This window comes from Leptonychotes weddellii, chromosome 2 (genome assembly GCF_054177405.1).
Source record: "Leptonychotes weddellii isolate Sample4059 chromosome 2, ASM5417740v2, whole genome shotgun sequence".
Lineage (NCBI taxonomy): Eukaryota > Metazoa > Chordata > Mammalia > Carnivora > Phocidae > Leptonychotes > Leptonychotes weddellii.
In genome coordinates, this window is record NC_138370.1 from 177495252 (window position 1) to 177506669 (window position 11418).

Sequence of the window (11418 nt, forward strand, 5' to 3'; positions counted from 1 at the left end):
TCGCTTGTTCTGTCAAATAAATAAATAAATACATAAATGAATAAATAAATAAATCTTTTTTAAAAAAAGATTTATTTATTTGAGAGACAGAGAAAGAGAGCATGTGTGCAAGCAGGGGCAGGGGCAGAGGGAGAAGGAGAGAGAATCTTCAAGTAGACCCCCCACTGAGTGCAGAGCCCAACGTGGGACTCCATCTCAGGACCCTGAGATCCTGACCTAAGCCGAATCCAAGAGTTGGGACACTCAACTGACTGAGTCACCCAGGAGCCCCAACCATAAATATTTTTTTAAGATTTTATTTATTTGAGAAAGAGAAAAAGAGAGAGAGAGAGAGAGAGCACATGAGCACAGAGGGAGAGGGAGAAGCAGACTTCCCGCTGAGCAGAGAGCCCGATGCAGGACTCGATCCCAGGACCCTGAGATCACGACCTGAGCCAAAGGCGGGCACTTAACCGATTGAGCCACACAGGTGCCCCGATTTTTAATAAACTATCTCAGACATACAAAAAATATGGAAAACCAAATACCCACAAGCTCACACACTGTGCTGATTGAACTGTTACCACTACAAAGATTCAGAGCGCTCCTCAGAGATCGCACTCCCTGCCCTCAGCCCACCTGTCGCCTCACACATCCTTTGAGAGCTCTGTGCGCCTTTTAGACTTCTGAGATGGCTACAGTCCCCTACAGCTCACGCCTCAACTCCTGGTACTCCTGCCTCCCTACTGAACAGCACTGGCCAGTGTAGCCACTGCACAGTGTAGAAGCAGTGGCATACAGTTTGTCAGGTCTAAGACTTCCGTAAGACCTCACCCTGCCCTCTCTCGGATCACCTGCTCCATGAGAAGCCAGCCTCTGTGCTATGAGGACACCCAGCCACCCCATGCAGAGGACCACACGGTGAGGCCTCCCACAGGCAACAGCAGGACAGCACCTCAGAAGAAGACCCTCCAGCCCCAGTCAAGCTTTTAGACGATGCAGCCCCAGCCAACATCTCAACTGGGACCTCATGGGACATTCTGAGTCAGAACCACCCAGCTAAGCTGCTCCCCAATTCCTGACCCACAGAAACTGTCCAAGAGTCCATGTGTGTTGTTGTTTTAAGGCAGTTAGTTTTGAGGTCATGTGTTATGCAACACTACATAACTGACACGAATATATATACAAAGAATGGAGACATATTGCATGGTTCAACTCTAATGCATGTGTAAAAATTAGGACCAGAGAAGGTGGAAAAGATTCTTTAAAAATGGGAAATGGAGACCACACACATCAGTAGTCAATGACATTGCTGCTGATGCTTGAAGCCTTCAGTAAATTCTTCCTGCGCTGTTCATCACAGTGGGGATCCCCCAGCTGCTGCTCTCGCCTCCTTGCCTGCAAACAGAGTCCCCCCCACCCTCGTCCCACCCAGGTCCTCATCAGTGGGCCTACATCCCACTGTGGACGTTGTCTTCCAGCAAACTCATTGCCCCACCTGCAGCCCCTCTAACTGTATTCCAGAACACCACAGAACACACTTGTGAGCTGCACATCTAAGCTGAGCCTGATGGACAAAGATGAACAAACAAAACACGTTAATGAAGAACTCAATACATTTCACAAAGCATAACACTTTCCTTCATTTGCAAGAAGCTGGACCTCAAAAAAAAGTCAAGTGGCAGCCAAATGTCCTTGATAGTCATAGTCTTCTATCTAGTGACCCTAGAAAAGGGGGGTCCAGGAAGCAGAGGGAAGTCTCCATCCAATGCTGTTCCTCAAGAGTTGGGCATTGATTAATCAATCAACAACCAAACAAAAACCATCCTCGGAGTCACCACTACCTCCCAAAAGGAAAACACAACCTAGAAAGACCCAGATTATTCTCAACTGGAGTCTAGGATTACTTATTACAGAACCAGCACATACACACTTGTAATAAAAACAAAGTAACTGAACCAGTTAAAAGAGCATCCCGCCATCATCACTCTTCTGACAACACGTAATTACTCAAAATCAACTAGCACCTGAGCCCAGCTGGGAGGGAGGGGGCCCATGGGCCTCACACTGCCCCTCAGCCCTACAGAGACTGGGTACAAGCAGGGAAGAGCAGGGCAGAGCACCTGTCTTTAATGCAGAACTGAATTTTAACTGTACACCTTCAGTTTGGTTGTTGCATGTAGCAGGACGCCAGTGGCCACACTGTACAGAACGGGCTTTGGAGGGCGCTCAGAGCCAGAGAGCTCCAGAGCAGAGGCACGGCTCCTTGAGGGCAGAGCACCTCACCCATGTGTCAGCCTTCAGGCCACAGCCTGTCAGCAGTGTCCGGAGTGACAGGCTTCTGTTTGTTCTTGGCACATTTCTTAGTACTAGAAAGGCCATCTGAGAGCGATTTGGGTCCCCAAAAGCAAAAAGGGTGGTCTTTGTAAAGTGGCTTGAATTCTCAGGCACCCACTTTTCTCTCATAATTTCAAATGAGTGGAGAGACCATGGAGACACAGACTAGGAACAGGCTGGAGCGCAGCTGGCTGTCCCAGAGCATGAAGCTCTCCAGCAACCACGATAGGCATCCGCTGTCGACACGGGGGTGCACATTCAGAGCGTGCCACTGGAGCCCCTGGCCTGCAGCAGGCCCAGTGTGGTAGCTGCTCACACTGCTCAGTGCTCTGCACCGTCTCAAACCCGGCAGTGGCCACGGCTCCTCCACCTTCCTTGGGAAGACGTCTCAGCTCTGAAACAGAGGACACACATTCACAGCTACACGTCTACTCTTCTGGGATGGATGTAGGTAGACAGGTGGTAAAACAGGTGGCTACGCTACACTCCTCACACTTCACAGAACGGGATGGGGTGTGCACAGCCGTCAGCACGCTGCCCTCCCCCTGGACCGCCAGTGGGCTCACGGCACTGGTGCCCGGAGTCCTGCTGTAGGGGCACAGCACCGCTGGCGCTCCTTTCACAGCCTTCCAGCTTCGAGCGCTGTGCCGTCTCCTTGGGCGCGACATCATAATACATAAAAAACACGCATCTTCAATTCCACTATATATTGCCTAATTTCTCTTGAAACCAGGTGGAAGAAAGGATGGGGGTTCTCACTGCTGCTCAGCGTTCCTGCGGCACTGGCTTGTGCTGCTCACCTGGGGGCTGGGGAGACCACCCTCATCACAACTATCATCTGCAGCGCCCTGGCTGCCAATGGGCTGAGCAGCATCTCTTCATGGATGCACTGGCTGTCCAGACTTTTCTAGAAATTGCCATTTTCACAGCCTTCAGGATCATTTGAGCTTGTACACACCATTCATCCTTTCATCGTGTTCATGGTGTCCTTGGCACATACACTTTCATAGCTCCTCAACGATCTATGATCAGTTTGGCTTAAGAAACCCTCCCCTCTCCCAAAGCACAAAGCTGTTCCACAGGAGCTGAGCTGTGAAACCACTGGGGTGGTCCCAGTGCCCATCCTGAGCAGCCAGCCTGTCCAGCTGTCTGCACCCCTTTCCCATCTGCTTCCACATGCTCAAGAGTCTGCTTCCGGGCTCTACTCGGGGTGCTGCTGCTGCCCTGAACATCCGAGGCACAAACATCCCTGCTTCTAGCAACAGAACTTCCTATGGGACAGGGCAAGTCTTCAGATGAGGCTCTTTATCATCCACTTAAAAAGTGCAAAGAAATTCCTATTGGGAGTTTTATTAGGATTATACAAAATTTATAGTTTGATATAAGGAGAACTGACAACTTCAACTTCAGAATACTGAACCTTCCTATCCATTAACATGTCTGTTTATTTAGGTCCGCTAAAGTACCAAGCATTATTTTTCTCCAAAGTTATACATATTGTGTTATATTTATTTCTTGGTACCTTATTTTTTGTTGCACTCATAAATGGTATGTCTTTTTTTTTTTCCTTAAGATTTTATTTTTAAGTGGGGCTCAAACTCGTAACTCCGAGATCAAGAGTCACATACTCTACCAACTGAGCCAGCCAGGCGCTCCAAATGGTATCTGTCTTAATACTACGTTTCCTCTTTGCTGCTGTTCTTGTATACTGATCTTACATCCACCAGTCCTAGTGAACTCTTATTAATTCTAAATATTTTCTGTAGATTCTCTTAAGTTTTCCACACAGACCTCTGCAAACAACGGCAGCTTTATTTCTTCCTTTACAATTATGCCTTTTTCATTCCTTTCCCTTATCTTACTGTACTGGCTAGTATTTTCTCTGCAACACTTAAGGTAAGCGGTTAAAGAAAGGCATCTAGTCTTGTCCACAATTTTAAAGAGAATGATTCTAAAGTTTTATTAGTAAGTATGATGCTTACTGAAAGTTTCTGATTGATACTCTTCAAGAGATTAAGGAAGTCACCTTCCAATTCTGGCTTGCTAACTTCGTATCAAAGAGCAGTGAAATTTATCAAATTGCCTTTTCTTCATCTACTGAGAGGATCATTTAATCTGCAACACAGTGAATCACATACTTGATTTTCTCACATTACACCAACTTTACATTACTGAGAAAAGCCCTACCGATCCACTCACTTCAAGTACTATTGAACATAACAAAAAAAACAGGCGCTTAATCCCTTCAGTTCTTTACAATCAAGCTTTACAACGTACTAAAAGATGCCATATTCTACGACGACAATTAAGGAAAGTGTTCAAATGCTTTCATCATTGATATATCCCTGTCCCTGGTATCTTCTCACCCACCATGGGAGAGACATTTTCGTAACCAAGAGTGCAGAGGCAAGCATCTTTGCCCCCAAGGGTGAAAATGGCTGCTCTCTAACAATACTTATTTATTAGATCGAAAAACTCTGCCAGGCTCACTACAGACTGTGCTGATAATGCTGAGAAACAGAGAAAGAGCACTGAAGGGATGTTCCTCAAATTCAGGAACTCCCCAGAATAAATACACAACACCTGAGAACCCATCACAGTACCCACCTCATCCCTGTGCTTCTGACAGAAAACCAAAAACTGGGACGCTGCATCTCCCTTCCTGCTTCGTGGAGCAGAGGCCGTGGTCTTCTTCCTTCCAGGAGGAGACCCTACTCCTCTCTTGGGATCGGCTTCTGCCATCTTCTGAGGAGTACTCTTTACCGTCCCAGGGTCACTTTCTTGGTTTTCGGCAGAACTAGACAGCTTGGCTCTCCGCCTTCTCTTGATGGGAATGCCCTCTTCTCTCATGGACTTGGGGTTATCAGCAGCTTCTTCAATGACTCCTGAGGATTCTACCATTTGTCCCGGAGACTCCACAGCAATGCTTGCCTCCTTAGCTACGTGAGGGTTGAGATGAAGCTGGTCCCCCACGTAGAGGAAAGTGAACTTAGCTCTCCGCTCCTCTACCGACATGCTTGCAGCTTCTTCTGCTTGAACGATGCCCATTTCCCACTGGGCCCTCAATTTCCCTGAAATAGGTTTCAACAGCTGAAAAGAAAAACATAAGACATTGTAAGTTTCATTATACAAACAAAAAAGTAACCCACTTTAAAAAAAGGATACTTTTATAATTCCAGATAAATTTAGAAATCAAAAACTATAAAAACCAATTAACTTGAAGGTTTTAGACAGAATTTAGCCCAATATAATAACTACTATTTCTTTAAACAGGAAGTCAATTCCAATCACATTTAACTAATGTAATATGTATATCACATAATATATATTATATATAACATTTTTTATATTTTTATATATACAGGAAGAATAAAAGTTATAAAACAAATTATCTCTATCATCAAATGGGTAAAACGAATAAACTGTTCCTAAGGAAACTTGTCATGTTTTGTAACACAGTGTACTTGGGCAAAGTTAAATAATGACAGACATAAGCCATTATAATAAATCAAGCAACCATAATTTCAAAAAAGATAAATAAGAATGAAAATTAAAGTTTTGGTCTAAAATTATACTTAAGGAACATCTATCACCTTAATCTTCTCAGCTTTCGTGGGTGCCTGCTTGGCACTTTCCTGGCATAATTTTTCAAACTGTCCTTCTCCTTCAAAAGCTACAAGGCTCTTCTCAAATATCCAAGCTCTTTCTGGGGCATCACCAAAGAACTGTACGTGATACTGGCGTGCACTCTTTTTCTGACCTAGTTTTTAAAATAAAATGTTAGAACTTGAAAGTTAGAATTTCAGATGAAATTAGGCAAGTCTATTAATAATTACTGATATGAAGCTGGAAGCTGCTTTGAGGTCGTTTTATTTGGTGCTGTTTGAGTCTGCTAACCTCGAAAAAAGTCCTACTCTTTTTATCCCCACCATGCTCCGTGTCAAAGAGAAAGGAGACGCATTTATGAGGGACTCAGATAAGATTCAAATTAAACTAGGAAAGAAAGTGGACATCTCCTTCCTTCCAAGATCCACTTAAAAAGATTACCAAATAAAGAAGGCCAAGAGACGACAGCAGCAAAAGGGCCATTCAACAGAGAGGTGCCTATGCAGCAATGAAGGGACAGAGACTGGTGTCAGACAGCCTGAGTTCAAATCCCAACCTCACCACCTACCAGCTGGGCAACCTTGGGCTGGCTACTCACTCACAATGCTTACAGGGGGAATTAGGGCACCAATGACCTCTGAGGGCAGCCATGAGGTCACAGGGTAACTCCTCAGATGTCTACTGCTGTTCCTCTTAGAATAAAGGAAGAAGCCACATCCTACAGTGCAGCCAGAAGGGAGGTGGGTGAGGAAAGAGACACCTGATCCCAAAATCCAAGAGAGGAGATGCCATTTTCGGCTGAGGAAGAGTGAGGTTGAAAACAAGCAAGCTGGATAAAAGGTCAGATTTCAGTATGCCTGGGTGGCTCAGTCAGTTAAGCATCCGACTCCTGAGCTCAGCTCAGGTCTTGATCTCAGGGCTGTGAGTTCAAGCTCTGCGTTAGAAGTCAGATCTCTGTACCAAGTGGAACAAGAAAAGGGGATCTCCATAGGAGGACTACCAGCCCCTGCTCCTTCATAGAGAATGCCGGTCACAAGAAATCCAAGAACACTTCCTAAAGAACCAACACATCCAAGAGGAAAAACCTCTCCATTGAGTCTTTTGGAGATCCTCCCAACTAAATGGCCAACGACCAGCTGGCCCCTCTAAAATGAGCTAACATTCTCCCCACATACAGGCTGCAGCAGCTCTGAGTGGTACCCTCTCAAACACAAATACAGCGTCAAGGACCCACAGGACCCAGGGAAGCCCCCAGCAAAAATGAGCCCAAGACACATAGAAATAAGCAGTCTCTGCAAGGCCACACACACAAAACACCAGGAAGAGAGGACACCTGACAAAGAAAAAGTCTAGTTTGCTATGAAAAGAGAAGAAAAAGAGCTACTGGAAACTTTAAAATACAATTACGAAAAAAAAATCAGCAAGAAAGCTTGGAAGGTAAGTTAAGAAATCTCCCAGAAAGAAAAATAAGGTGAAAAACATCTACTCCCGTAAGAAACCTATAGGATCAATCCAGGAAGTACCATACCCAAATAACTGTTCTTCTAGAGAGAGAAACAGAGAAAGCTGTCAAAGAATGAACACAAGACCATATCTCAGAACTAAAACAATCCTAAGTGCCTCATCCAATACCCATACCAATGCACGTCTTTCTGACATTTAAGGTGTTGGGGGAGGGGACAAGGGCAGCTTCCACGTTAATGGAATAAAAAGTAGAATAACAAGGTACTTCAAGAGCAGCCCCGGATGCTAGAGGGAAATGCTGTAATACCTTCAAAATTCTGAAAAGAATTATTTTCAACATAAAATTCTATACTGAGCCAAACCATCAATCAAGTGTGAAAACACAGAAGTAGCATCCTCCGAACGACAGGGAATCAAATTTACCTCTCATACACACTTTCTTAGAACCCCAAAAATATACTCCAGCAAAAAAGGAAAACTGACCAAAAGTGAGCAGTGTGGAGCCACAGAAAACAACGCATGTAACTCAGGAAAGCATCTTAAAATAAAGTCTAAGATTACTACTATGCAAAAGGTTAAGAGTGCCAGCAATACAGATTGCAGCATGAAAATGGAAGATTCCAGGAGAGAGTTCCAGGGGAAGAAAAGATAAAAGAACTCTTCCATACCAAAAGAAAATCTGAGCAGCAGGGAAAGCGGATTAAAAAATGAGATCCAAGGGGTGCCTGGGTGGCTCAGTTGGTTAAATGTCTGACTCTTGATTTCAGCTTAGGTCATGATCTTGGGGTCTTGGGATCAAGCTCTACAGCGAGCTCCATGCTCTGCGCTCAGAGGCTCAGCACAGAATCTGCTTGAGATTCTCTCTCCCTCTACTCCTACCCCTCCCCCTGCTCACGCACACACACACTCTAAATAAATAAGTAATCTTTTTTTTTTTAAAGATGAGATCCAAGGAGCAGAAAAGGAAAATGGTAATCACACACAGGTTTTCACTTTTTCCCCCAAAGGGAGAAACTATATAATAGGATGAGTTTCAGGGACAGAGAAATGAATACTTGAAAAAAAATAATAATAATAAGGCTGTATAGCCTTATATAGCAAAGTATATGATTTTAAAAAGAAAAGCAGGGGTGCCTGCCTGGCTCATCAGTGGAGCATGGGACTCTTGATCTCGGGGTCGTGGGTCCAAGCCCCACATTGGGTGTAGAGCCTATTAAAAAAAAGAAGAAGAAGAAAGAAAGAAAGGCAATAATTAACTCCAAGAAAAACAAAAAGTTGTACAAAAAAGAAAATGCAATTACAGAACACAATTTGCTTTTCACTGAATGATATTTACATAGTCAAAATTATGTAAACATTTATGTTTGATGTAATAAAAACAGTGAGTTAATTTGCCCCCTGGAGTGGGTGGTAGGCTAAAAATTAAAACAAACAAAAAACACCAAAGAACAGAGGGTGGGAAGAAAAGAAATGAGTGAAGAGAGCAGTCTTCATCTTCCATAACAGAAAATATCTAAATGATAAATCAAAAGATAGTAATTAAAACTAGAAGAAAATGTTGAAAGAGTTAAAAATAATTAGCTCTAAGTTCACTACTAACCTCTCAATAGAATTCGGGCTGTTTTTAAGTGTGTATACTTCTTTGATTTTACAATAGGTGAGATTCAAAAATATGTTAAGGGATTTGTGACTTCTTCCATTACTTTAATACTCTGAAAGAACTTTCCTTGGTCATGAAAAGGACTATAAACATATGTCACAGCATTTGCATAATGAAGAAAATCTGTCACGGTGCATATGATGAAATAATATGAACTTACATTATTTTTTATAAATAATTACACAGAAAAAATGCTCTTTACAGGTCAGGTGAAAAAAAGCAGAGAAGAATACTGTAGTCTGATCCCAAGTTTGTAAAATAATGTAATTAGTTTCGAAGTTCTTTCCTATCTAGAAACTTGGTAACAATATAACCCAAATTTTCCCCTTTTTTATGGGTTTCTTTAATCCATATGAATTTCTCTGGTTCAAGTTGAGAGGTGAATATCTACCAGTTGTCCCACCATTTATTAGTAATTATTTCTTCCTGTGATTTCTGATGTTCATCAATCATGGTTGGTACAAAAACACCTGTCATTGATTCCCCCTACCTACAATCCCTTCTAAGAGAACCTGTCCTCCACCAATAGCCCAGGTACCTAATTTTGCATTACAATCCTTTCCTCCCCATAATGGCCCAGTGGAGTTAAGGTGGTCCCCTGACCCTCTGGGCCAGACTGAGCCAGAGTCTCTCCAGATTCTATGGAATCCTTTGAATTAACAGCAGTCACCCATGCATGCAGAATGGACTCCACAAAGAGACAGGCTGCTTTGGAACTGAAGCTCTAGGGAGGAAGAGAAGCCATAAAAAAAATGCAGACAAGTGCCTACAGAAGCAAGAATAGAGCACAGGGACAAAATCACAAGGACATGACACCACAAAATTCTACAGGAAATAAAGGACAAGCATCACCATGCCTGAATTTCCTGGTTTAGTACCTGGGGGGCACTGGAGCACCAAAACAGGTAAAGCAGAAACTGACAAAATTGCAAATAAAAAAAGGCACATTCACTATCACAGTGGATGATTTTAACACACCTCTCTTAGTAACTGAGAGAACAAGCAAAAAAGAAAAAATCAGTAAGGAGATTATACTATAAAATAACCCAAGATATGAGAAAGCCAGATTACCTATATTTTTAGAAAATGCTGGAATTTAGAAATAAGCAGTGAGGGTTCCCTTCCATAACAGAAAAAGTTGACAACAAAATTTTCCACAACAGATAATTACTTGACTCCTGACCCCAGTTATCTGATGAGAAGACTAGTGGGATGCAGGTGTGCCAAGAAGATGGTGAAGCTCTGGATGCAACAGAATTCCGTTTTCTTCACAGTATAGTATCTAAAACATACATTTATTTTCTGTTCCCAATTTAAAGAGTCAGGCCTCAAAGCTGCTCATCTATCTGGATGCCCTTATAGACAGGAGGCAAGACAAGTTATACCGCCATATATCACAAAAATGCTACTAAACCTTTCATTCATTTAGCTTTTCAAAGGAAATTTGAACTTTCAAAAGAGTGTGGATTGAGCTGCAGCTTATGATACAACGTTGTATTCTCTTCTGCATGTATATTATACTTCAATTTTTAAAATCTGAGTGCGTTACTAAGATCCAAATTCAAGCACATCTATAAATCCAAGCATGGTAAGTGGGAGAAAAAGGTTTACATACATAAAAATAAAGAAGGAAATAAAATTTGGCATGGGGATGGGGGTAAGGTGAGGGAGTTGCATCTCACAGGAAAAAAAAAAAAGAAAAACCTGCTTCACAAGACCCCCATGCTCAGCCAGCTCCATGCCAGAAGCCACCCCTTCTTCAGGTCCCTAGTTCTTCCCCAACAAGGACGCCTAAACCCCCAAAGTATACTCATTACTCACCATGTTACTCCCACCATGGAGTTGCTGCAGGCCAAGTGTACAGGAATCATAAATGGACCCAAAGTTCTACTTGGAGCCAGATCTCAGTACTGCCTGGAGTCCTACCTCACACATCCCTGGTGAATTCTCTGTCTCTCATAGCACTGAACACAACTGGCACACAGATCTGGGCTTCTACACACCACTGTCTTTTTTTTTTTTTTTAAGATTTTATTTATTTAATTGACAGAGAGAGCAAGAGAGCACAAGCAGGGGGAGCAGTAGAAGGAGAGGGAGAAGCAGGCTCTCCACTGAGCAGGCCCCTGGGATCATGACCTGAGCTGAAGGCAGACACTTAACCATCTGAGCCACCCAGGCACCCCTACACCACTGTCTTCTAAAAAGACCCAAGTTTTCTTCAAGAAACTGGCTGATTCCATGACTAGGGCAAACAAAGTATAAAATGAGCATGGAACATCTTATTGGGCCACATGTAAGAAGTGCTCAAAGGCTGACTGAGACATGTCAAAAGGACACTGCTGAAAGGGACTTAATGGGACTCCTGCTGGTTA

At 43.2% G+C, this 11418-nt stretch overlaps 1 protein-coding gene across 1 annotated transcript in view; it reads right to left on the minus strand.

Moving 5' to 3' along the window:
- Nucleotides 1-11418, minus strand: part of NSD2 (nuclear receptor binding SET domain protein 2) — a 58395-nt gene that overhangs the window by 39141 nt on the left and 7836 nt on the right. Inside the window, 2 exon segments of the mRNA XM_081812775.1 lie at nt 4924-5406; nt 5910-6076. Coding sequence (XP_081668901.1) covers nt 4924-5406; nt 5910-6076 — 650 coding nt within the window.